General features: G+C 42.2%; 3 protein-coding genes across 6 annotated transcripts; 2 read left to right on the top strand and 1 right to left on the bottom strand.

The window, feature by feature from the left end:
* The first annotated feature begins 3,891 nt into the window (after positions 1 to 3,891).
* LOC306698946 (uncharacterized protein) lies at positions 3,892 to 15,807 on the top strand. The gene is made up of 2 exons (XM_079163447.1): positions 3,892 to 9,439; positions 13,669 to 15,807. Exons 1-2 carry the CDS (start codon positions 8,159 to 8,161, stop codon positions 14,971 to 14,973), a joined length of 2,586 nt encoding a protein of 861 aa, XP_079019573.1. The 5' UTR covers positions 3,892 to 8,158; the 3' UTR covers positions 14,974 to 15,807.
* A 351-nt stretch (positions 15,808 to 16,158) lies between these two features.
* On the top strand, positions 16,159 to 24,050 carry LOC306698482 (E3 ubiquitin-protein ligase TRIM21-like). 3 transcript variants are annotated; one of them, XM_079162792.1, is made up of 2 exons: positions 16,159 to 16,270; positions 22,036 to 24,050. In XM_079162792.1, exon 2 carries the CDS (start codon positions 22,045 to 22,047, stop codon positions 23,683 to 23,685), a length of 1,641 nt encoding a protein of 546 aa, XP_079018918.1. In that variant the 5' UTR covers positions 16,159 to 16,270; positions 22,036 to 22,044; the 3' UTR covers positions 23,686 to 24,050. The 3 variants fall into 3 exon arrangements, with proteins under 3 accessions (XP_079018918.1, XP_079018919.1, XP_079018920.1); XM_079162793.1 differs by lacking the exon at positions 16,159 to 16,270 and adding an exon at positions 20,089 to 20,196; XM_079162794.1 differs by lacking the exon at positions 16,159 to 16,270 and adding an exon at positions 21,401 to 21,673.
* faap24 (FA core complex associated protein 24) lies at positions 16,474 to 19,890 on the bottom strand. 2 transcript variants are annotated; one of them, XM_079162841.1, is made up of 4 exons: positions 19,080 to 19,890; positions 18,325 to 18,467; positions 18,068 to 18,226; positions 16,474 to 17,554 (listed from the first exon to the last, which is right to left on the bottom strand). In XM_079162841.1, exons 1-4 carry the CDS (start codon positions 19,174 to 19,176, stop codon positions 17,303 to 17,305), a joined length of 651 nt encoding a protein of 216 aa, XP_079018967.1. In that variant the 5' UTR covers positions 19,177 to 19,890; the 3' UTR covers positions 16,474 to 17,302. The 2 variants fall into 2 exon arrangements, with proteins under 2 accessions (XP_079018967.1, XP_079018966.1); XM_079162840.1 differs by lacking the exon at positions 19,080 to 19,890 and having other exon boundaries at positions 18,325 to 18,663.
* Positions 24,051 to 27,554: the final 3,504 nt, after the last annotated feature.

Here is a 27,554-nt window from a genome sequence, read left to right as displayed (position 1 = left end):
CCAACCACACACACACACACACACACATTTCGCCCTCAATGAATTTCCACCAGCAGCATTTGCATGTTTGTCTTATTCACTGTAATCTCTCACTCTGCCTCAGACCTGTAGAGTCTTAAACCTCACAGCTCCCCCCATTCTCCCCTCCCAAGAAAAAAAGAAGAAATTCCCAAGACAAAAGCACGAATGCATAATTAATATAGTGAAGCTGCATTTTTAATTGTTGCTGGTGTTCAAAGTTGCCCAGTGGCATTGTCTCTCGGTTCGGGCCGGCTGCTTCCGATGGCAGAGCTTCATTCAGGTCTTTTTAGGACCCCGAGCGCTGCAGAAGCACCGGCAGACAACGGCTCCAAGCTCGCCTCTTTTCTCAGGGTGTCTGCCCGCACAATGGACTTCCTTAGCCTGCACACAAAAGAGGCTGGCGCATGAAAAAAAACCCCAAAAAAAACCCAAATTCAATGGCATTCCTCTCCACAATGCGCTGTGAGAATATGCGCTTGTCCCTCTCCTTTCTCCCTCCTTTCTCTTTCAGCGCCGGGTGATGAATTAGGATGATGTGTGAGGGGATCAGGAAGTGATATATATACCGGCAACAAAATGAAAGAAATCCGCGTTAAAGTGAGAGAGGAGACGATTAGGAAGAAACAGGTCGACAGCCATGCGAGCAGCAGTGATGAAAAGTCAGAGGATCACCAAAAGTTATTACGAGTCATCCTGAGGGGGGGGGGGGGAGGGGGGGGGGGGGGGGGGGGGGGGGGGGGGGGGAGTCTGAACCACATTTCATGACAGTAGAAACCTTGTGGTGGCCCTGGAGGACCTGGTGGCCCCTGGGGATCAAGTCAGTAGGGAACATTGTCTAAGACCCATGAATGTGTGAACGTTTATGACCAATACCTAACAATAACTATTGTCTTAAAGTTACTGGAAAGTCAAATTAGTGAATTTGTAGCTTCATTAATAGGTCTGTCCTGGTGTCCAGGATCCCGTTAGAGAATTAAAATCTAATAGTTATTTGATTCGCTAATTCTACGTTCCATTTGACCTCGTAAGTCCGAATTTACCAGTTCCCAGAGGGAAATTTTAAACTGAAATGCCACCTAAAGTCCAATTTCTGACCATTTATCTGACCAGACTCTATATAAGAAGTGGACGTAGTCAACATGACGTCACTTATTGGTTTGTGGACTGATGTTTTGAAGCCTTAAGTTTGGCGAAATGGCCGTCGCCATCTTGGCTTTTTGCAACCAGTGAACAGGAAGTGACCATATCTGGACTGAGGAGGAGCGACGCAAAGATGCCGTATACGTCTCCGGTAGAGAGACCTGTCAATCACACGATCACAAGGTAAGCCCCGCCCTAAGTAGAGTCATTTTCTCATAGACTTCTATACAACCAGAGGAGTCGCCCCCTGGTGGTCAGTAGAGAATGCAAGTTTTAAGACACTTCCGCATTGGCTGCACTCGACAGAACCGAAAGGTTGATCGGATATTTCCGAAGTCGGAAAAATATCCGATCAACCCCTACCTTAAAATCCAAGATGGCTGCTCCGTGCCTCAACAGTAAAAAAGCTTCAGTAATATGCTTTTTATCTTACTTGTGTCTCATTCATTCAGTCGTACATACAGTTCTGTCCATCTTCTATCTGTGAACATGTTACGGTGTTTGTATGCTCAAAATACCATCGTAATGAGTTGGTATTAACTGGTATTGCTAACTTGAGCTGGAGCAAAACCTTATTAAGTTTCCTGACTTGTTGCACTAGAAACGCTGTCAACTCTGATGTGACGTCGTCCTCAGCTCCGACTTCAGATTTCAGAGGCATAACTTCTAATGTTTTTGAAGACGTCGACCTCTAGTGGCCGTAGTTATTATGACGGGCGCAGAGGAGGAAGTCCGATTTGTGAAACCAAAACTTGACTTATTGTAACAGACATACTTATTTAACCCTAAACGATCTTTTACTAAACCTAACCAATAGTTCTGTTGCCCAAACCCAAGTTGCTCCTCAACTTCCTGAACGCGAAACAACAACGTGAACAACTGGTGAAACCGGTTCAAATCGGCTGATAACACTTTTTTATTCGAGAAAGAAGTCGTAGCGAACAAGTAAAAAAACAACCGATTGTTGTTCTCACAATGTTATGGATCCATCCGCACAGTCACACTGTTGCTGGTCAGACGGGGTGACATTAGCTCCCCTATCACATCCTCTGTGTGAGGAGTTGCAGGGGGTGGGTTGGGAGCCGGAGGTTGGTGGGGGTTTTTTTGGGAGGGGGGGGGGGGGGGGGTTCTCTACCATTGTCGGGTGCACATTGAGCCCTGTTGGCACGCCGGCCGGCAGCTTACAAAGGGCCACGACGAAGGGAGAGTGGAGCTGGGTGAACGTCACCAACACCCGCAGCCTAATCCTCCAGCCCTGTACATCTGCACCGGGCCAGTTTCTAAAGCCAGACCCCCCCCCCCCCCCCCCCCCCCCCCCCCGTCCATCATGCACCGACTCCTTTCTTTCCTCTCAGTTTTATTCTGCAGCAGGAGAAAGAACGAGCTTTTGTAGCAGCCCATGGTGTCACACAGACACAAGACCTGAGGGCTGCCGCTGGTCGAATGGAAGCTCTCTCTGGGCCTTTCACGGCGCTCACTTTGCTCATGTCGACTCGGGGGAAAAAGAGGGGGGGAAACTCTTATTTTAGCACGTGAAAAGGCTCCAGACGGGGACATGAAGGCCGGCTCTTCACATCGGACACAATTGACTTTGAAAGCCGGTGTTTCTCTGAGAGTAGTAGGGAGTGTTTGCCGGGATGTTGGCATCATGTTTTAATTGAATACGACTGTCAGTGGGTCTCAAAGAGGCCCAAACAAGCTTATTATGAAAACGCTCTCCTGGGATCGTGCTGAAGAAAACCAGGGACAAACGTGAAGAAAAAAAAAAGGTCAAATGGCTTTGACATGCTGCTGCAATCATTCCGCTTGTTTCAGACTTTCACACCGGCAAATAATTAGAGCAATTATTTCAAAAACAGTAAAAGAAAGACAACAACGTTTACATTGCTCTTGTATCAACACAGATCCTTCTTTAAGAAAAAATATATAAATATATAGAAACAACAGAAGCATGAAAATGAATCTATCTGCGTCACCACCCACGTGTTTCTGAAGGGTCTCTGAAAGTTTGTATTTACTGCTCACCTCTGTCTTTGGCAGATACAGATCACGATCTTTTCCCTAAACTTAAGGCGAAAGATTAAGAGGATTATGCACTGAGATGCTCACTCTAAGAGTCCATGTGCACACGGAACTTCCTGAACATCACTTCCTGTTACTCTGACTATTTACTATTGCAGCTATTCACCATCGCCACTAGGTGTTACTAAAGCACATACAAAATAAACCAATGCACTGGTTCCAATACTCACGCAGTCTTTTCAAAATAAACTTCTGTCTTCACAGGAAACAACTCAGTTCGGTTTAAGCAACAAAACTACTGAGTTAGGTTTAGGAAAATATATTATTATCTTATTAAAACTTTATTTAAACACAATGAGATACACACACACAGTTAAAACACATAAAACAAACATACAGTATTTAACATTTAAAACACAAAAAAAAGAGGAAGAAATAATAATAAAGAAAAAGTAAAAACTCATCTTGTTTGAATGTCAAGGTGTTTCCACAGACGTCATAAGACGTTAATCACAGAGCTTCACTGAGAGGAGGAGCAACTCTGAAAGAGGAGAGATGCAACTTCACATTTCCTGAAATCAAAGTAAAGTTAGTCTGAGCGACAGCAGAGCTGCAGTCAAGACAAGTCTCTCTGTTTCTCTCTGAAGAAACATTCAACTGAATCCAGCAGAGTCTCTGACTAACTCTGGTGAGTAAACTGTTCTACAGACTAAATGCAGTCAAGAAACATCAGATAAACTAGGCCTGCTAAAAGCTAACTAGTGGAGCTTAAATGTACACTATCTGATTTTATCTCTTGACTTTAATTACCTGTAAAGAAAGAAATGTGACGTGTTACAACAAGCTGTTACACAATCTGGTAAATATCCAATGTGACTGTTTCTGTAGTTCCTGCTGTCTGTCTTTGTGACTCAGTTCAGCTGATAATTCAGCTCAGCTCAGAACTACTCGGACAGGAAGTTCCACTGGACAAATGTTTAGCTGAGGTCCACGTGGTGACCGTGGGGGTTGAGGAGAGACATGATATATATAGTGTAATAATATGTCTCATTTATAAAGTGTGTAGGATCCATACTTGAAGTGTGCGTGTGCACAAAAGCTGGAAATGACGCACGGCCAAATCTGACTTGTCGAACCTGATCAGCCTCATCTTTCAGCCTCTGCACGCCCACATTCAACCGCAAAGCATTGTAGTAGTTGTGACTCATCAGCACTTTGAGAGTTCATGATGAAGAGGATTTAGATGTGCAAAGGAACATGTGATATGAAGTGACATTAAATGTGTGAGAGGCGTCATCATATCACAATTAATTCCTACAATCTGACTTCAATTCACCACCTCAGGTCAGAGGCTTTATTTTCAGGTCTGACTGTGTAGACCGGAAGATTACCAGCTCTCTTTACAACAATGTAGGCCTCAAGGTTCCCATTTGTCGGCAAGTTTGTGTTTGCCTCTGAGACGAACATTCCTGACCAACACATGATCTTCCCATGTGACCCAAATGATCATGTAGACTGGTCAGTACTTGGTGTCGCAATTCCTGTGGCAGGACAAGTTGATAAAGTGCATTCAGATCCTATTTGCCTCTTCCGAGCAAGAATGTTGTTCTGGAGCTCCAATCGTTTTAATTCTCGAAGGAGGAGAGGCAGATCAGGAAGTTCATTTCTCAACGTAGGAGGTGGTGTCTTTCCACCTTCCAATTGTGATATGACATGTCTGATGGTTTGGTCTGCCCGCTGTTTTACAGCCACCTCAGCTGCTGTAAGCGGAGACATAATGGAGGTTCCAAACTGACCGTCATTCACAAAACTGTCAGGAAGTGCATCAATGGAATTTGAAAGTGACTGAACAAGGGCCAGCTTTTCGTTATGAGAATCTATAGTTGCACTATAAATGAGCTGTCTGTCACAGATCACCTGAATGGTGTGTTGATCCATAGAGACCACAGCAGGGTCACACAGATGATGTTGGATAAATTTCCCAATTCACTCGCTCTCTTTCTTAGACTTAGGATCATCCGACAGATCACCATGAGGTCTGCGGGAGAGCCCATCTGCATCGGCACTTTGCTTGCCAGCACGATACAGTATTTTAAAGGAAAAAGTGGATAGTGCAGCAAGCTACCTGTAACTGGTTGCGTCCAGTTTGGCAGATGTCAGGAGGTACGTAAGTGGGTTGTTGTCGGTTACCACTGTAAAATGATTTCCATACAAATAGTCATTTGAGAGCAAGGAATTCAAGCTTATGAGCAGGATAACGGGATACGCTGCGAGATAGCCCACTGCTGGCATAAGCAATGACTGTCTTTTCCGTCTTGTTCTTGACATAACACAGCTCCAAGACCAGTGGAGCTGGCATCAGTATGCAGAAGGTAAGGCTTTTGAGGATCAGCAAAAGCGAGACTTGGTCCAGTGAGTGAGTTTCTGAATTATGGCTTCAAAAGCCTGTTGACAAGCAGATGTCCATCGACCACCAAACAGCTCTTTTGGGCTTTAAGTATTGTCCTGGTTTTATTGTTGGGTTCAATTTCTTCTGTGTTGGTGGATACCCAGAGGTAAGGTTATGAAGAGGTTTGACAATACCAGAAAAATCCTTTACAAACCTTCTATAGTACCCAGCAAAGCCAAGAAACGACCTCAGTTCTTTCAAGGTTTTAGGTACTGGCCATGTCGTGAGGGTAGCAATCTTTTCCGTGTCAGTTTCCACACCATTTCGGGAAACCACATGTCCAAGGTAACGAACCGATGGTTGGAAGAATATGCACTTCTCCACAGACAGTTTTAGGCCAAACTCCTTTAGCCGATCCAGCACTTTCATTAGCCTTGCTTCATGTTCTTCTAAGGTGGGTGCAAAAATAATGAAGTCATCAATGAAGACAAGGACTTTCTTCAGGTTCATTTCTCCCATGCATTTCTCCATAAGACGTTGGAAAGTGCTCGGTGCATTAGTTATCCCCTGTGGCATGCGATTAAATTCCCAGAATCCTAAGGGACATCCAAAGGCAGTTTTAGGTTTGTCTGCTTCCTCTATTTCAATTTGATAGTAACCAGATTTTAGGTTGAGTACTGAGAACCAGTTGGATCCAGATAGTGCTGTGAAAGTGTCCTCCAGCTTAGGTAGAGCATAAGCATCTTTGATGGTTTGCAAGTTCAACTTCCGGTAATCTATACAAAGTCGCACACTGCCGTTCTTTTTCCTCACCACCACGATAGGTGATGAAAAGGGAGATTCAGATTAGCGAATCACTCCGGATACAAGGAGTTCTTGAAGATGTTTACGGACAGCGTCAATGTCTTGGGGATGAACAGGTTTTGGTCTGTGCTTGAACGCGAATTTGGTTGGGGCACATGCTGGCCAAGCACCGATGCCTTTGGTAGTGCGGGTTCCAATATTTGAACTGATGGCTCCTCTTCATTGTCACTGCTAGTACCCCTTTGCTCCTCCAGTTCCTCACCAATTCTACTCATTATGTAATATTTGTTCAAAGTGTTTCCCACTATCCTTAGCTAGTTGTTTTAACTCATTAAGGTAGTTTGTTGTACAGCTACCACCGATTGCAGCTGTATACTCATCTGTTAGCGCATTTATGCAAAAAATAATGTCTGGCACATCTTGTGAAGGATGTGTGTACGGCAACAGCGGCCCTAAAGCTACCAAAGCAGAACTAGTTGAAAATTCAACGATGAGGTTTTTGTGATATGTACTCCTGGAATCATCAATTGGAATAACTTTTTTAATAGACGCATATCGTTTTAGACACTCAACAATTTCCCCATCTGTTTCTGTATTGGTACCACCACTAATAATCACAGACCTAGTTACATCCACGCCAGACTGCTGAATGTAATCCATCTTGGTAACCAATACTCACTTAGCACAAACTTACCACAACACAATGGTTCCACACATATTGGGCTCCTGGCTAGCTCGCCACTTTTGTAACATGTGCGGTCTTCTTTTAAAGTAAAAAAGGAGTTTTAAGGACCCGTCGTAACGGTTTTAGATTCTAGGCTCATCTACGGAACCCAATTTTCGTAAAGGAACCACCGAGAGTCACAGGTAAGTTTAACCAAATGTTGTATTGTGATTATTTTAAACAAAAATTCATTACATACAAAAAAATAAATATATTTCAGAAGGTTCAGTTCAGTTTGTTTCTCATATAGTTCATCGAGTCTCAGTTCAGTTCGTTCCTACCACAGCTCTTGTGGGAAGGAAAGGGAATTGTGGTCCAAGGAAATCTTCATTTTGTAGCTCGCCATCCAAACCTTTAGGTGCTCCAGATGATCCGGAACCCTCATTCACAAAAACCTGACCGCTGACTGCAGAATTAGTGCGAAAACCCACACGGTCTAGTTACGACGCCGAACGTTGTCGCTGCTGTTCAGATGCTGTCCGGCGGAACCAAATGTAAACAGGAAGTGACCTGGATATTGACCCGGATATTTATGGCAGCTGGCAGTCCGCGATTGGCTATGTAATTTGCGTATTATTAAATAGTATCTGGATCAGAGTGTTACACTCAGGGGAGACCCCCCCCCCCTTTCTTCTGCAAATGTAATGTGTCTGGTTCTCTCATCATCATCATCATCGTCATCATCTCTCTGCACCTCCTCTTCATCCTCTCTGTCCTCGCTGACTCTCTGACGCTAAAGGTCTCCCTCAGACACTTCAATACAACAAGTGATGAAGACAAATACTAGCTTTGTGTTGAGTTGAATATTACATTTGATTTAAAAATGTTTAACCTACTTTGATGCAATAATATTCATTAAACTATCCAACATCTGATTAGAATTTAAACCTCCACCTTGAACTGACGTTAAGTACATTTAAGTACATTGTGCTGATGAAGACTCTCTTTCACTCTTCACTTCATTTGAATGCAGGACTTTTACTGTGATAATAGATTTACTGTTATTAAATTAATAAAAGTTTTGTTTTTGTCACCCTTGTTGTCCTCAGAGTGTAGAGATGTCTGCTGCCAGCTGTCTGCTGACTGAAGATCAGTTTCTGTGCTCCGTCTGTCTGGATGTGTTCACTGATCCAGTCAGCACACCATGTGGACACAACTTCTGCAAAGCCTGCATCACTGATCACTGGAACGTTAATGTCCAGTCTCAGTGTCCAAACTGTAACAAGGTTTTTATCACCAGACCTGAGCTGCAGGTCAATTCTTTCATCTCTGAGATGGCTGCTAAGTTCAGACAGTCAGCTCAACAGAAAACCGAGCTGGAGAAGACTGAGGCTGAAATTCAGCAGATGATCCAGAAGAGAGAACTGAAGATTCAGGAGATCAAACACTCAGTGGAGCTCTGTGAGGAAGATGCAGACAGAGAGATAGCAGATGGTGTTCAGGTCTTCACTGATCTGAAGGAGTCTGTTGAGAGAAGAATGAACGAGCTCATCGACACGATCAAAGAGAAGCAGAGAAAGACAGAGAAACAGGCTGAAGGCTTCATCAAAGAGCTGGAACAGGAAATCTCTGAGCTGAAGAAGAGAAGCACTGAGGTGGAGCAGCTCTCACGCTCTGAAGACCACCTCCACCTCCTCCAGAGCTTCAGGACCCTGAACACTGCTCAACCCACCAAGGACTGGACAGGACCTTCATATGAGGGGACTGTGAGGAGAGCTTTGAATAAGCTGGAGGAGACAATCAGCAAACAGATGGAGAAGCTGATTGAGGCCGAGCTGACGAGGCTCCAGCAGTCTGCATTGGATGTGACACTTGATCCTGATACAGCACATCCCAAACTCATCCTGTCTGATGATGGAAAACAAGTTAAACATGGTGATGTAAAGAATAATCTACCAGACAATCCAGAGAGATTTGATTCTTGTGCTGGTGTCTTAGCAAAGCAGAGTTTCTCTTCAGGAAGATTTTACTTCGAGATTCAGGTTAAAGGGAAGACTGACTGGGATTTAGGAGTGGCCAGAGAGTCGATCAACAGGAAGGGAGACATCACACTGACTCCTCAGGAAGGTTACTGGACGATATGTTTGAGGAATGAGAATGAGTACCAAGCTTGTGTTGACCCTCCAGTTCTTCTCTCTCTGAAGTCTCTTCCTCAGAAGGTGGGGGTGTTTGTGGATTATGAGGAGGGTCTGGTCTCCTTTTATGACGTTGATGCTGCAGCTCTGATCTACTCCTTTACTGGCTGCTGCTTCACTGAGAAACTCTACCCATACTTTGGTCCATGTAATAATGCTGGTGGTAAAAACTCTGCTCCTCTGATCATCTCTCCTGTCAATCACACTGAGTAGAACAAACACTTGATTTTCTACAGAGAGACTCTTTCATTTAATGTAACAAATCTATATTATTGGTGATTTACGGTGTAAACATTATTGATTCTTCACATTCTGATCAATGTTTTTTTCTATTTGTCTGTAAATGTTTTTCTACTCCAACACACAGACATGAAGCCACTGATTGATATTATCTAATGTAGTCTAATTCATTCTAATAACTGCATAACCTGCCTTCAAGTCTGTTGAATCATCAAAAACAATGTACTCAGGAATAAGAAGCATTTAAACATTCCTTAAATATCTGGGTGCCAAATGAAAATGTTTAATGTCTGGTTATTGCATAATACATTATGAATACTGGCACAAATTATTGGATAAAGTCATGTACCACTTATTTTATATTTTAAATAAAAGGTGTTTAAGGGTTTTAGTTTTTATCATTTTCGAACAGAAAAATCAAGAGATCTCTGTCTGGTATGTTTTTAGGGGTCAATAAAATATGAATTATTTTATTCATATTTGTAGAAAATGAATCAACAAAATGTGATCATGAAACATTCAGCTTCTGTGACCAGAGAAGAACAGTTGTGTATCGTATTATTTGTATTTCATAAAGTCCTCTCTGCTGATCCTCAACAGAATAAAAACTAATAAAGTTTGAACTGGATTTGTCTTTTTATTTCACATTTAATCAAGTACTGTATTTAAGTAACATTTTGAGATATTTTACTTGTGTATTTCCACTTAATGCTACTTTATACTCTTTACTTTACTACATCTCAGAGGTACATATTTTCTGTGTTTCTAACAACCAGCATTAATAAAAGAAATAAAAAACTCTTTCATTAGTAAATGTAGTTCTGCATGAAAACCAAATGATGAGATTAGAGAGACTACAGAGATGAGACTGTGAACCTACCAGAGGAGAGAGGATGAGGAGGAAGATAGTGATGGTGAACAGATGAAGAAGATGTTTGAATCCGAGCTGAAGAGGGTCCAGCAGTCTGCAGTGGATGTGACTCTTGATCCTGATACAGTACATCCCATAACCACCCAGTCACATGATAGAGAAAAGACCAATCAGCGAAACAACTGTAGCTGTGTGTTATCAAAAGAAGGCTTTCACTTCAGGAAGATTTTACTTCCAGGTTGAGGTTTAAAGATGGCTGAAATGGACTTTAGGAGTCGCCAGAAAGTTGACCAACATGAAGGAAAGAATCCCAGCGAGTCCCACAAATGGTTCCTGGACTGTATTTCATAGACGGTGAGGTGGATACTTTGATTGCTCCTGATGACCCTTCAGTCCGTCTCTCCCTGAAGTCTCAGCCTCAGAAGGTGGGGGTGTTTGTGGATTATGAGGAGGGTCTGGTCTCCTTTTATGACGTTGATGCTGCAGCTCTTATCTACTCCTTTACTGGCTGCTGCTTCACTGAGAAACTCTACCCATTCTTTGGTCCATGTCCTAATCAAGGTGGTAAAAACTCTGCTCCTCTGATCATCTCTCCTGTCAATCACACTGAGTAGAACAAACACGTGATTTTCTACAGAGAGACTCTTTCATTTAATGTAACAAATCTACTGCTGGTGGTAAAAACTCTGCACGCTAAGGTGACTCAAACCACACAATAAGACACACATGCAAGATGCCAACGCTACCACTCGGCCCCCCTTCAGCACAGCACAAAGTCCACAAGAAGAGAAACAGAGAACGGCCCATTCAGTTGATCTGTTAACGGCTCCCTGAATCTAACAAGTACGGAGAAACTGTGGCCGGCTCCTCTAGTGTCTTTGTTTCAAACTAAAAAGAAACAATACATTATACAAGAGGGAACCTTTACACAGAGGAGAACACATGTTTAACCATTATCTCAGACACCTTTGATTTAATGCTAGGACCTAAAAAGAACAGATCATGTTTCTACAATTCCACTCTTAAAATCATGCTTTTAAACATATTTATGAAAGAAAAGAAAGAGAAACTACCAGATCAGTCCCCAAACAAAGGCTGGCCTCAGCTGCTCTCTCAGGTGTGTCTGAGTTCAGGAGGAGAGGCCCAGGTGAACCCCGCCCCCTTTTATAGACTCCGCCCCCTTTTGCCTGGGTCCTAATGGTAGGCTGCCTGTTACCTGCCTTCCCACATTTCATTAAACCTTTATTTAACCAGATAAATCTCATCAAGAGTTCATTGAGCCAAGACAGCAGCAATAGGATGTTTAAAAAAAATACACACAAACCTTTAAAATGTGTAAAAAAACATACAGTATTTCAGATTTAACGTTTAAAACACACACAAAAAGGAGAATAAAAAGGAATAAGAAGGAAAAAGTCAAACTCATGTTTGAATGTCAGGGTGTTTGTCAAAGAGGCAGTAAAAGCTCCTTCACAGAGCTTCACTGAGAGGAGGAGCAACTCTGAAAGAGGAGAGCTGCAGACTCACTTCTCCTGAAGTGAAAGTGAAAGTTAGTCTGAGCAACAGCAGAGCTGCAGTCGAGACAAGTCTCTCTGTTTGTCTCTAAAGAAACATTCAACTGAATCCAGCAGAGTCTCTGACTAACTCTGGTGAGTACACTGTTCTACAGAGAAACTCAACATTTGGTCAAAAGTGAGTTCAAACCAGGATCCAGAACAAAGAACAAAGTAGCAGCAGATAAACTAGCCTGCTAGAAGCTAACTAGCCTAGCTGCTACCCCTTTTGGATTGTCCAAACACAGAGAACAGCATCTGATGTAATGTGTGGATGTATTGATTGATTATAGAGGTACAACATTGATGTTTTATAACTTACATAACTGTTCTATACTTTGGTAAATATCCTTGAACTGTAAAGCCTTTCCTCTAAACTTCTCTGTCTCTGTAGTTCCTGCTGTCTGTTTGTGAGGAAGTTCAGCTGATAATATTTACTGTTTCAACAACCATCAACTCAAACACTTCAGCTCGACTCGGTCCGTTCATTAAGTATCATTCATGTTCCATTGTTCAGTCAGTTTGTGTGTATTAATAATCTCATTGGTCTACTTGTGTTCATGTAAATGTGTTCTGCTACGTGTGAGTTCCTTCTTCAGTAGCGATGCTGCCTAAACGCGGTTAACTCTTTGTCTGTGTTGTTGTCTCATTGAATGAACACGTGCAATGAAACTTTAAGAAGCCTTTAATTAAATAAATAAATTAATGATATAATGAATCATTACATACAAATAATTCAGTGTTTGTGTCCATTGGCAGTTTATTCACGTTAAAGTGGCAGAAATATGACTTCATAACAGTCATTTATTATGTTCATTATTTATATTTGTTTATTTAATTTAGCTTTCCATAAATTGATCTCTGGAGCAAACACGTTTGAAAACGCTCAACTTTTACTTTGAAGGCGAGCTGTCTCTGTTTCCGGCTCTCGACTTCCTTTCCTCACTTTTCATGATTAAAGTTGGATTATGGAACAAGCTGACGTTTTGCTGTGCAGAGTTTCATTGCACGTGTTCATTCAATGAGACAACAACACAGACAAAGAGTTAACCGCGTTTAGGCAGCATCGCTACTGAAGAAGGAACTCACACGTAGCAGAACACATTTACATGAACACAAGTAGACCAATGAGATTATTAATACTCACAAACTGACTGAACAATGGAACATGAATGATACTTTGTGCACGGACCCGACTCAGACAGGAAGTTCACCTCAGTGCCACAAGAGCAACATTTAGACTGAGGTCCAAATATGTCACAGTAAATAGTGATCCAGAAGAAAGAATGATCCAGAAACTGCATTCAGATGAGCCTCCTTATATTCCACTGATCATCGCTTGATTTTATAAAAGAAATAATAAAACTACAGACCATCTTTCACACCAGCCATGATTCCAAAATCAGGCCTGAGGAGTAAACTGGGTCCTACTTCCTTTACTTCAGACGTCTTTGCTCGGACCACACCCATCTTCAAACTCATCTTTCTGTTAACAGACCTTTATAGTTTACTGAGTGCGTCTTGATGGTTGTGACGCTGTCGCGGTGACAAAATCTGTCCACAGACATTTAAATTCTGTTTAGTGAGCGCCTTTCTAAAGTACTCAAACCCTCTTCTGTAATAGTTCCTCTACAGTAGGCGTCTCCAGGACACATTTTACCTGATGACACACGCAGAGACCCACAATGTGAAAACAATACCTGACACACACTGTTGCTGCTGCTAAAGATGTGATAACAGTTTGTTTTTGTCACCCTTGTTGTCCTCAGAGTGTAGATATGTCTGCTGCCAGCTGTCTGCTGACTGAAGATCAGTTTCTGTGCTCCATCTGTCTGGATGTGTTCACTGATCCAGTCACCACACCATGTGGACACAACTTCTGTAAAACCTGCATCACTCAACACTGGAACGTTAATGTCCAGTCTCAGTGTCCAAACTGTAACAAGGTTTTTATCACCAGACCTGAGCTGCATGTCAACACTTTAATCTCTGGGGCGGTTGCTCAGTTCAGTCAGCCAGCTCAACAGAAAGCCAAGACTGGGGCTGAAATTCAGCAGGTGATCCAGAAGAGACAACTGAAGATTCAGGAGATCAAACACTCAGTGGAGCTCAGTGAGGAAGATGCAAACAGAGAGATAGCAGATGGTGTTCAGGTCTTCACCGATCTGATGAAGTCTGTTGAGAGAAGAATGAACGAGCTCATCGACACGATCAAAGAGAAGCAGAGAAAGACAGAGAAACAGGCTGAAGGCTTCATCAAAGAGCTGGAACAGGAAATCTCTGAGCTGAAGAAGAGAAGCACTGAGGTGGAGCAGCTCTCACGCTCTGAAGACCACCTCCACCTCCTCCAGAGCTTCAGGACCCTGAACACTGCTCCACCCACCAAGGACTGGACAGGAGTCAGAGTCAGTCCACCTTCATATGAGGGGACTGTGGTGAGAGCTTTGAATCAGCTGGAGGAGACGCTCAGTAAACAGATGAAGAAGCTGTTTGAGGTCGAGCTGAAGAGGGTCCAGCAGTCTGCAGTGGATGTGACACTTGATCCTGATACAGCACATCCCAACCTCATCCTGTCTGATGATGGAAAACAAGTTAAATGTGGTGATGTAACGAAGAATCTACCAGACAATCCAGAGAGATTTGATTATTGTACTATTGTTTTAGGAAAGCAGAGTTTCTCTTCAGGAAGATTTTACTACGAGGTTCAGGTTAAAGGGAAGACTAAGTGGTTTTTAGGAGTGGCCAGAGAGTCGATCAACAGGAAGGGATTCATCCCTCTGACTCCTCAGAATGGTTACTGGACGATATGGTTGAGGAATCCGAATGAGTACAGAGCTTGTGCTGACCCTCAAGTCCGTCTCTCCCTGAAGTCTCAGCCTCAGAAGGTGGGGGTGTTTGTGGATTATGAGGAGGGTCTGGTCTCCTTTTATGACGTTGATGCTGCAGCTCTTATCTACTCCTTTACTGGCTGCTGCTTCACTGAGAAACTCTATCCATTCTTTAGTCCTGGTCCTAATGATGGTGGTAAAAACTCTGCTGCTCTGATCATCTCTCCTGTCAATCACACTGAGTAGAACAAACACTTGATTTTCTACAGAGAGACTCTTTCATTTAATGTAACAAATCTATATTATTGGTGATTTACGGTGTAAACATTGTTGATTCTTCACATTCTTAACAATGGGTTTTTTATATTTGTCTAATGTTTTTCTACTCCAACACACAGACATTAAGCCACTGATTGATATTATCTAATGTAGTCTAATTCATTCTAATAACTGCATAACCTGCCTTCAAGACTGTTGAATCATCAAAAACAATGTACTCAGGAATAAGAAGCATTTAAACATTCCTTAAATATCTGGGTGGGTTACAGAGAAATTCACAATCATAAATGTATATTGGTGATTGGTACAGTGTATACATTGTTTATATTTTACATTTTATTTTTTTCTGTAAATATTTTTATTTGTGTCACTGCTACTCGCAACTTAAACACACCAATTTTACTGTACTGATTAATATTAACTAATGTAGTCTCATGTATTCTAATAACTGCATTACCTGCCATCAAGAAGAAGAAATCATAAAAAAACTGTACAGAGAAATATATACAAATATGTTTGTTCAATGTTCCAAAATCATGTTTTGGTTATTGTCTTGTTCTGACGAGCTCCAACACCCCATCACATGTGAGATAGTTGGTTCTGTAAAATAATGTGATATTTAAGGTTTGAGTTGAGTTAGAGCAGCTGATGTGAACACTGAACCAGTGCTACTAGTTAGTAGAGAATAAATATCTGAGGACGCCGTCTAGTGGAGTTCATCACAAACTGCAGTCTGTGTTCATATGAGGAAATGCTCTCAATAAATAACTACAGTCTGATGCTGAAGCAGATTACATGAATGAGCACAAATGAATCTGAGTCTAACAGATAAAAGTACTCTGTCTAATGTCACGGATGAGCTTTTTCTTTTGTTTTCTAGTTTTTTTAGCTCAGTCTAAAATCAGTGACTTTCCTTTAAAATGACGTTTATTTAAAAAGTATTGTACTTTTAACTACTTTTAAAAAGGGAGACTCAGAGAAGCCCATTGATCTGCTGCTGTGGTCCAATCAGAAGGATTCTTCTTCTAAGTCAAAAACGTATCTTCCTCCTCCTAATACATTTTCACAATGAGGCAATAAAACCTCACTTCCAGAGCGTCACTGAGAGGAGGAGCAACTCTGAAAGAGGAGCTTCAACTTCACATTTCCTCAAATCAAAGTAAAGTTAGTCTGAGCGACAGCAGAGCTGCAGTCGAGACAAGTCTCTCTGTTTCTCTCTAAAGAAACATTCAACTGAATCCAGCAGAGTCTCTGACTAACTCTGGTGAGTAAACTGTTCTACAGGGTGGAAGTTGACTACATTTATATTCACAAACTCTTAAGTTTTAAATTAATTTAGATTAAGAACACGAGAGGAAATAAAACCAAATAATAAGAAATTCATCTTGTGGGTTTAAAACTTAAACTAAAGCAGGAACATAAACACGGTCAACCTCAAAAAGAGACAACTGATGCTACAAATCACTGATATTTATTTATTGTGGATAATAAAGTGCAAAACAAAACAAACAGATATCTCTACAGACTCTACTTCAGGTAATGTTAGCAGCATTGCTCTGTGGACGGCAATGTTGCTCCAGACTGAAATATCTTTGAAATGTTGCTACCCCAAGCGGCAACCTGCAACTGTGAAGCCAAAGAGGAAGTTACAGAAACTGCAGTTCCTCAAACGGCCACTCGAGGCTCCAAAAAGCAAGTCAGTCCCCATAGACCTCTATGTTAAAATGAACAACTTTACAGCAGAAATAAACGTGTTTACAGTTTCTGTAGCTAACATCCTCCTTCATTTCATGACAACTCTACGTCACTCCTCCTCAGTCCAAATATGGTCACTTCTGTTTGCAAGAAAAAAACAAGATGGCGGCTGCCAAAACGCCAAACTCGAGGCTTAAAAACTGTAAAAACAAAAAGGTGACGTCACGACAACTTCCTCCACTTCTTATAAACAGAGTGGTCGCTAGCTGTCTGCTCTGCTGCGTCACCAGGCCGCCTCAGCTCCTCCCACTTTTAGAGTTAGGCTGTTACGTCACCGCCAAGATGGCGACGACCGGCTCCGCCCACTTTGAGCTTCACCACGGTTCTTAAGAAACCTCTGGGTGACGTCACGGAGACCACGTCCATGTTTTATACGGTCTAAGGCATTCCAGCAGAGACAGACACATTTGTCTTCTTGATGTTTGAACACTTGCAGAAACAATGCAAAGTTAGATTAGTTTTAGTGTCCATGTGAGCCAAAGTGTGTCTGCATCACTTCATCCAAAGCTCCCTGGTTAAATACAGAGCCAGAGTTGAACCTTCAGGTTCCAGCAGCAGTGGGTTTGTGGAAGAAGCTGTGGATCTGCTGAGCTGCAGCCTGACCCACGACGGGCTCCAGCTCGGCGGGGGCGGCGTTGCAGAGCTGCTGGATGCTGGTGAACTGCTCCAGCAGGGCCAGAGCTTTGACCCTGCCCACCCCGGGGACATGCTGCACCAGAGCCAGGACCAGCGGGTCCAACAGCCGGGACGAAGTCCTCCTCCTGAAGGGGTTCTCTCTGCCCTCCCCATGGACCTGGAGACCGTCGGAGAAGGTTTGGAGAATCAGCATTAGACCACAAAGTGTAGAAAAGAGGTCCCTGATAGGAGGACCGCGGTCAGGGTCCCGACGCAGACGCCTTCCTATCTGGACCCGGATCTAGACCCCATCAATCATTAAGCATTAGTACATCTTCTCCACCTGGACCTCTCCTGGTGTGGTGCTTCAAGTCTTTCTACACCAAGGATCTGTGTTTGACTCTCTTACAGTAAAACAAACACATGAGCGGGTCGTCATTGTCGACTCCTCACATCGGTCCTCACATGGGTCTGAACAAAGCTTTGCTCCTTATTACTGGATCAACGTCGGAGGAGGAAACACTTGGAAACAGTGAGGCCGTGTGTCAAACACCAAGAAATGTTTCAGCAAAGAGGAACACTGACTGAAACACGGAGAACGGGACGTTTTCTAAGTGAGCCTGAAAGTGAGTTTAATCGCCACGTTTAACATGAGCAACAAATCAAACTGGTGTTCGTCTTCAGTACTCACGATCTGAGTGATGAGCTGCGAGGCCTCGGTCTGCCCGCCGACCGGCAGCAGAGTCAGGCCGAGGTCCAACACCACAAACTTCTGCACAGCAGCGAAGTACTGCTCACTGAGTCTGGTGTTCTCCAGCAGCACCAGCTCCTGGAAGCTGCTGCTGCTGCTCTGTAAGAACAGGTGGAGGTGGTGGTGGTGAGCGGGGGGCACAGTTCATATCAGGCAGAACCAGAAACAAACGGCTTCGTCTCCTCCATCAAACTCACATTTCTGTAGCGAACCAGTTTCCTCTTGTAGCCGTTTCCCGCTATGACGTCGCACTCGGACACGTACAGGATGCGGCTCTTGTTGGGCAGCTGGAAATCTGCCACAGCGAGCTCATCCTCAAAGAGGATCCTCACGCCGCCACCTGCAGCAAGCAAACGCCTGTTAGTGACTTCAAGTGATTCACTGTGAGACTGAGAGTTACTAATCTTACTGCAGAGGAGAAGACGAGCTGCATTTTGCATGAGACAGACTAATAAACTTTTCTTTAATAACATCACGTACTAGAGGCCACATAAAGCACACATTAAATAATGTGAAGCAGAAATAGAGGAGGTGCTACATCAAAGCTAAAGGTTCATTGTGAACTCAACAATAAGATCTTCTGCTTGCAGCTCAAACGCCTCGTCAGGCTGGTAGAAATGAATTAAACATGATTGTTTCCAGATGTGATGCTGGAGCAGCAAAGCAGTGAGCCCGCTCACTTCCTTCTGATCTCTGCTGAGTGAAGTGTTTCCTGCAATGATCTGAAATCCAATGAAAGAATCCCATTGGCTGTTTGTGGCGGGAACCAGTGCGACTCTAACTTCCGGGGTTGGCCTACAACAACATGTGTAAACAGTCAGTAACCCGGATGTGAGCAACGTTTGGAACAAGTTTGTTGTCTCCATGTAAAAAAAAGATAACTTTAGCTCACGTGACGTGTTAACAGTTGGTATTTGGACTGTTTTTATCAAATGAATGAATAAATAAAAACCCTTTAAGCCTTGAATGAGGGGCGAGTTTCTCCACTTCTCGCTGGTAATAACATGTCCGTATGGAGGAACCGCATTCAGCACCGCTTTGGTCTCCATGTCGTCAAACACAGGACGTTTCACCGCCTTCACGAGGTTCAGTACTAACTGTTAAACTCTCTCTGAATAGTGTCTCTACAGAGAGACAACAGCAGACCTTCCTATCGAGCTCACGACACCACTGTCTGCTCCATTGACTCCCGAACGTGCAAATGTTCTTCTTCGTCTTCAGCTCGTTGGTGTAGATGAGGAGCAGACGTCTCTCTGTCGCCCCCTGCAGGACAAGCGGGGAAACACGTCCTCCTCACACATTTAACACTCAAACAAGCTCTTAAAAGTGATGGAGAGTAACTAAGTACATTAACTCAAGTACTGTACTTAAGTACTTATTGTCAGGTACTTGTACTTTACTTGAATATTTATATTATGTGCTGCTTTATGATGCCGTTACAACACTTCCTGGAAGGCTGCTCTCGTGCATCCTCGCTCGTGGCTCCTCAGAGCAAAAATAAGAGCTTTGGGACTGTCGTCAATATGGAGGAGCAGAACAACTTGCGGTTCAAGCGAGGACGAGGAGATAAACTTGACTTGTGATGTACCCTAGGTGTTACTAAAGGACATAAAATAAACCAATACACTGGTTCCAATACACACGCAGTCTTTTCAAAATAAACTTCTGTCTTCACAGGAAACAACTCACTTAGGTTTAAGCAACAAAACTACCGAGTTAGTTTTAGGAAAATATATTATTATCTTATTAAAACTTTATTCAAACACAACCACACAAACAGTTAAAACACATAAAACAAACACAAAAAAGAGGACAAGATAATAATAAAGAAAAATGTAAACTCATCTTGTTTGAATGTCAAGGTGTTTCCACAGACGTCATAAGACGTCAATCACAGAGCTTCACTGAGAGGAGGAGCAACTCTGAAAGAGGAGAGATGCAACTTCACATTTCCTGAAATTAAAGTAAAGTTAGTCTGAGCGACAGCAGAGCTGCAGTCGAGACAAGTCTCTCTGTTTCTCTCTGAAGAAACATTCAACTGAATCCAGCAGCGTCTCTGACTAACTCTGGTGAGTAAACTGTTCTACAGACTAAATGCAGTCAAAATGTAGTTCAAGAGAGAAACCAATACTGTAGCCAAGAAACATAAGTAGCATCAGATAAACTAGGCCTGCTAAAAGCTAACTAGTGGAGCTTAAATGTACACTATCTGATTTTATCTCTTGACTTCAATTACCTGTAAAGAAAGAAATGTGACGTATTACAACAAGCTGTTACACATTCTGGTAAATATCCAATGTGACTGTTTCTGTAGTTCCTGCTGTCTGTCTTTGTGACTCAGTTCAGCTGATAATATCTGATGGAACATAAAACCTCAGAACTACTCGGACAGGAAGTTCCACTGGACAAATGTTTAGCTGAGGTCCACGTGGTGACCGTGGGGGTTGTGGAGAGAAACGATACATATAGTGTAATAATATGTCTCATTTATAAAGTGCGTAGGATCCATACTTAAAGTGTGTGTGTGCACAAAAGCTGGAAATGACGCACGGCCAAAATAAAACAATCAGACTTGTAAAACCTGATCAGCCTCATCTTCATTCAACCACAAACTGAATACCAAGCATTGTAGTAGTTGTGACTCATCAGCACTAATAATACTGCTGCTTTGAGAGTTTATGATAAAGAGGATTTAAACGTGCAAAGTAACATGTGATATGAAGTGACATTAAATGTGTGAGAGGCGTCATCATATCACATTTAATTCCTACAATCTGACTTCAATCCACCACCTTGGGTCAGAGGCTCACATCCTCCGGTTAACTTTGTTTTTATTCATCAAAACTTGATGAATGCTTCTTTCAAGGTTTATAAATGAGACCCCCCCCCCCCAAGCAGTAGCTTCCATCTTTTCTTCTGTAAATGTAATGTGTCTGGTTCTCTCATCATCATCATCTTCATCATCATCATCATCTCTCTGCACCTCCTCTTCATCCTCTCTGTCCTCGCTGACTCTCTGACGCTAAAGGTCTCCCTCAGACACTTCAATACAACAAGTGATGAAGACAAATACTAGCTTTGTGTTGAGTTGAATATCACATTTGATTTAAAAATGTTTAACCTACTTTGACAAATATTTTACTCTAATAACAATATAAGCACCAGAGTATTATTATTATTATTATTATTATTATTATTATTATTATTATTATTATATTATTTAATGTGTGATGTGACAGTAATGGAGGGATCACTTTGTGTTTTGGGGGTTTTTTAAATATTTTTCTTATTTAAATGATATAAACATGAACCAGATGTGTTGGGATGTTTTCACTGCAATGCTGAAGACATCAGATCGGTTTATCATTGTTTTATTTATGTATTTAGTTTATTCTATTATTAGAATAACTAACAAGCAGCTAAGAGTCAAATGCTACAGTCATAAAAGAGACAGACATGAATGCATGATGTTAGTGACTCTAGTGATGTCATCTCTTCCAACCTTCCTGTTGTCATGACATCATCCCAGACAGGTGCTCAGACCAGGTGTGAACATTTAGAAAATATGCAACTCAACCGTTTACTACTTACTGTGTACTTCTACTTCAGACGGATGAGTTGTAGTACGACGTTTACCTGGAAATGTTACTGTTACATTGAAGATTCAGATTTGACTAAAAAAATATAACAATTAAACTATGATGCATTAATATTCATTAAACTATCCAACATCTGATTAGAATTTAAACCTCCACCTTGAACTGACGTTAAGTTCATTTAAGTACATTGTGCTGATGAAGACTCTCTTTCACTCTTCACTTCATTTGAATGCAGGACTTTTACTGTGATAATAGATTTACTGTTATTAAATGAATAAAGGTTCTGTTTGTCACCCTTGTTGTCCTCAGAGTGTAGATATGTCTGCTGCCAGCTGTCTGCTGACTGAAGATCAGTTTCTGTGCTCCATCTGTCTGGATGTGTTCACTGATCCAGTCTTCACACCATGTGGACACAACTTCTGTAAAACCTGCATCACTCAACACTGGAACGTTAATGTCCAGTCTCAGTGTCCAAACTGTAAAGAGGTTTTTAACACCAGACCTGAGCTGCGGGTCAATACTTTGATCTCTGAGATGGCTGCTCAGTTCAGACAGTCAGCTCAACAGGAAGCCAGCAGCAGCAGCTCAGAGCAACAAGCTGCCAAACCAGGAGAAGTTCCCTGTGACGTCTGCACTGGAACCAAACTGAAGGCCCTGAAGTCCTGCCTGGTGTGTCTGGTCTCCTACTGTGAGACTCACCTGGAGCCTCATCTGACAACGTCAGGTCTGAAAAAACATCAGCTGATCGACCCTGTGGAGAACCTGGAAGACAGGATGTGTACGAAGCACGATAAACTGCTGGAGCTGTTCTGTAAGACCGACCAGATGTGTGTCTGCATGCTCTGCACTGTTTTAGACCACAAGAACCATGATGTTGTTCCTCTGAAAGAAGAATATGAAGGAAAGAAGAACGAGCTGGGGAAGACTGAGACTGAAATTCAGCAGATGATCAAGAAGAGACGACTGAAGATTCAGGAGATCAAACACTCAGTGGAGCTCAGTGAGGAAGATGCAGACAGAGAGATAGCAGATGGTGTTCAGGTCTTCACTGCTCTGAAGGAGTCTGTTGAGAGAAGCCAGGTCGAGCTCATCGACACGATCAAAGAGAAGCAGAGAAAGACAGAGAAACAGGCTGAAGGCTTCATCAAAGAGCTGGAACAGGAAATCTCTGAGCTGAAGAAGAGAAGCACTGAGGTGGAGCAGCTCTCACGCTCTGAAGACCACCTCCACCTCCTCCAGAGCTTCAGGACCCTGAACACTGCTCCACCCACCAAGAACTGGACAGGAGTCAGAGTCAGTCCACCTTCATATGAGGGGACTGTGAGGAGAGCTTTGAATCAGCTGGAGGAGACGCTCAGTGAACAGATGAAGAAGCTGTTTGAGGTCGAGCTGAAGAGGGTCCAGCAGTCTGCAGTGGATGTGACACTTGATCCTGATACAGCACAGTCGTGGCTCATCCTGTCTGATGATGGAAAACAAGTTAAACATGGTGATGTAAAGAAGAATCTACCAGACAATCCAGAGAGATTTGATGGTGCTATTGTTTTAGCAAAGCAGAGTTTCTCTTCAGGAAGATTTTACTACGAGGTTCAGGTTGAAGGGAAGACTAAGTGGTTTTTAGGAGTGGCCAGAGAGTCGATCAACAGGAAGGGAAACATCACACTGACTCCTCAGAAAGGTTACTGGACGATATGGTTGAGGAATCCGAATGAGTACAGAGCTTGTGCTGACCCTACAGTTCTTCTCTCTCTGAAGTCTCAGCCTCAGAAGGTGGGGGTGTTTGTGGATTATGAGGAGGGTCTGGTCTCCTTTTATGACGTTGATGCTGCAGCTCTTATCTACTCCTTTACTGGCTGCTGCTTCACTGAGAAACTCTACCCATACTTTGGTCCATGTAATAATTATAGTGGTACAAACTCTGCTCCTCTGATCATCTCTCCTGTCAATCACACTGAGTAGAACAAATACTTGATTTTCTACAGAGAGACTCTTTCATTTAATGTAACAAATCTATATTATTGGTGATTTACGGTGTAAACATTATTGATTCTTCACATTCTGATCAATGTTTTTTTCTATTTGTCTGTAAATGTTTTTCTGCTCCAACACACAGACATGAAGCCACTGATTGATATTATCTAATGTCGTCTAATTCATTGTAATAACTGCATAACCTGCCTTCAAGACTGTTAAATCATTAAAAACTGTACAGAGAAATATGAATCATTTGCACATTCCTTAAATGTTCCAAAATCATATTTTATATTTTGTGATTATAAGAAGTGTTGCATACTGACACGAATTACTGAAGAACAGTTTATGAATAAGACAAAAGTAATTTGATTTTCTCTCTCTTTTTAAATAAAAAGGATAAATAAAGTCACAATGTGTCTGATTAAGTTATTTTGTTTTTGTTTGATATCACAGCTGAAAAAGCAGCTGATGGTGTTTCTAATGACACCAAATCATGTGATTAAAAACACCATCAGCTGTTCTCAGACTGACTTGAGCTGACGAGCTCCAACACCCCATCACATTTGAGATAGTTGGTTCTGTAAAATAATGTGATATTTAAGGTTTGAGTTGAGTTAGAGCAGCTGATGTGAACACTGAACCAGTGCTACTAGTTAGTAGAGAATAAATATCTGAGGACGCCGTCTAGTGGAGTTCATCACAAACTGCAGTCTGTGTTCATATGAGGAAATGCTCTCAATAAATAACTACAGTCTGATGCTGAAGCAGATTACATGAATGAGCACAAATGAATCTGAGTCTAACAGATAAAAGTACTCTGTCTAATGTCACTGATGAGCTTTTTCTTTGGTTTTCTAGTTTTTTGAGCTCAGTCTAAAATCAGTGACTTTCCTTTAAAATGACGTTTATTTAAAAAGTATTGTACTTTAACTACTTTTAAAAATGGAGACTCAGAGAAGCCCATTGATCTGCTGCTGTGGTCCAATCAGAAGGATTCTTCTCAGTTATACTTATTTTCCTCCTTTTAATAAAACTCTGAAAGAGGAGCTTCAGCTTCACATTTCCTCCAATAAAAGAGAAAGTTAGTCTGATCGACAGCAGAGACAAGTCTCTGTTTCTCTCTAAAGAAACATTCAACTGAATCCAGCAGAGTCTCTGACTAACTCTGGTGAGTAAACTGTTCTACAGACTAAATGCACTGATTTAATATTATTTATTTTTAACACGTTTTATTATAGAGATCACAGTGGCGGGCCTTCACTGCTGTCCTATACAGTTGAACCACCTCCTAATAACCTCATTATGACGCAACAGCTACGGGTTATTCTTTTTTCGTGTACAAACCTCATATTCACATAACACTCCAACATGTGAAATAAAATGTTAGATGAAGCTCAACACCTATGAGGGCTACAAATACACCAACTGCAGAGTGCAGATACATGAATACGCGCAAGACGGGATGCTTAGTCAATAAAAGGACAATGCATAGAGTCAAAATCAATGTAATGAACACAATGACAAGAACAAACTCACAAGAACCAGTCACATGTATGTATATGACAACAAAGCAGGTAGAACAACATAATAACACGATTCAACAGGCCTCTGCAACAATCCAGCAAAACTGTGGCGCTAAAACACGCATTCATCCGCACACAAGAGCACCATTCAGATATTATTCACAGCAGAGGAAACAATGTTAACCAGATCATAAAAACACCACCATAGACAGTAGTAACGCTACTGCAGATGTAAAAACACAAAAGCAGTTCACTTACCAAAGCTGCTGTTCACTATTTAAAAGAGAAAGTCCATCCTCCTTTCTTTGTTAGAGTTCAATGACGCGGTTGTTCAGCAGCACATCCGTGTGTTTTAGTTCCACTAAGAAGTTCTTCTGGATTCATGGACGCCAGTGAAGACAGTCGAGCCTCCCCAGTTGTATTTCTTGAACACGTTTTAATGCGTTTGAGGGCTGAAAATGTCCGTTAGACAGAGGCAGCATGTTTTGGTATCGTCACCGCCCAACATGTCAAAACGTTAAAAATGTAATGTCACGTAAAAACTTCTTGCATATCTTTAAATCTTACTCCTACAAAGTTCTGCTAGCTAGTTTCACAACAGTCACGCTAGCCCACTGATCAATCTAACTAGCCAGCTGTCCTCTCCTGAGACAATATTTTCCTAAATTAGGTCCCATGTTGGTCCACCAGAAGGGCTTCGATAGACACAATACGGATTATTAAACCCATTCACTGATGGTTTGAGTCTGAGCTTCGTTTGACAAGAAGAAATCTCCTGAAGACGGGTTTGAAATGAACACATCGGACTACAGAATAGAAACCTTGCAGACTTTATTATTATTAACAAACTGTCCAATTTTCATCTGTACAGAACAACAAAAAGAAACCCCCCAAAAAAGAAAAGTGGACAGGGGGGGGGGGGGGGGGTAGAATTAATCAGATGATCAGGAATTCAATGAAATCAGACACAGAGTATCGTTTACAAAAAAAAGATCTTAATCATCACAAACTTAAAAATTAAGAAATGTTCTAGTCGCCATCGATCGGGACGAGAACAGCGAGGAAACAGAGATCGCACTCTGTGGGCAACACACACACACACAAGACATGTCATCCATCCATCAAACACACACACACACGCACACACACACACACACGCGCCCACAGGCTCTTCTGCCGGGTGCTGCAGGGGGTTCTGGGATGTTCTGTACAGCGGGATCCTTCGGCGGGACGTCGAGTAGGCACGCTTTGATAAAAAACCCCGACGTCAGATGAAGAAATAAAAAGTGAAGGCAGTTCAACGTTATCAGGACGAAACAAACAAACAAAGCTAACCGCTCGTTTTACAGTCTGTCATCAGTATAGTACACATGTACACGAGATCGGATCGAGCTGGGAGGAGAGACTCAAGAGACCAAAAAAAAAAAAAAAAGACCTCAACAAACAACCCGACCCCCCCGACGTACGGTTACACCTTCTTCCTCCGGCATCAAACTGCAGGCTGAGCAGAAACACACCAGACCCAGAGAAACCAAACACCTGATCCGGCTCCGTTCTACCCAATAAGACTGTGTGATTCAGTCTAAGTCCCGCCCCCTTTCCTCCCCCCAAAAAAAGCTCGTTAGTGGACCTTTGAGCTAAAATCATTTTGTTACTTTTGCTTGTTGTCCAGTTTTGTTTTTTTTCTGCTCTTTGTTTTTGTGCGTGTTTCTCACATCAAAGATCATTTACTTGTGACGAAGCAGAAAGAAACTACAAAAGACGTCGTGTGTACGCGAGACAACTCGTTCAAGTTTGGTTTTTGCTTTCACGTCTGTAGTTCGGTTCGTTTTTTTAAAACTGGAACCAAAGAAAGAAAAACTTCAGACTCATTTCCTGGTGTAGGTTGAATGGTTACAGGTACATTTAAAAGGTACAGTGTTTAGTATTTAAGGGGGATCTATTGGCAGAAGTGTTATATATATTAAGTATGTTTGTCTCTTCAGGGATCCGGCCTCCATGTTTCTACAGTAGCATAGAACCGAGAAACTAAACAATGACTCTCGTTCTCTACACGCTTGTAACACGGGAGAAGTTTCAGTTGGTTCCAATCTGCAGCCTCACCACTAGATGTCGCCAAATCACACACTGCACCTTTAAAAAGAACCCAACTAGAGATGAAGAAACGTGAAAATGAACCCTCTTCCGTCTTCGTATCCACATCACTGATTATGTTTGATGGAGCATGAACGCACCCCAGTGGTCATTCCCCAAAGTATCATCACATTAAAAATATATCAACGCTCCCGCCTCTAAAACCTTTCACATTACGTCGCCAGAGACCTGCTTGTC

The sequence above is a fragment of the Pholis gunnellus genome (assembly GCF_910591455.1).
Source record: "Pholis gunnellus genome assembly, chromosome: 7".
NCBI lineage: Eukaryota > Metazoa > Chordata > Actinopteri > Perciformes > Pholidae > Pholis > Pholis gunnellus.
This window is presented reverse-complemented; position numbering and strand designations above follow the sequence as displayed.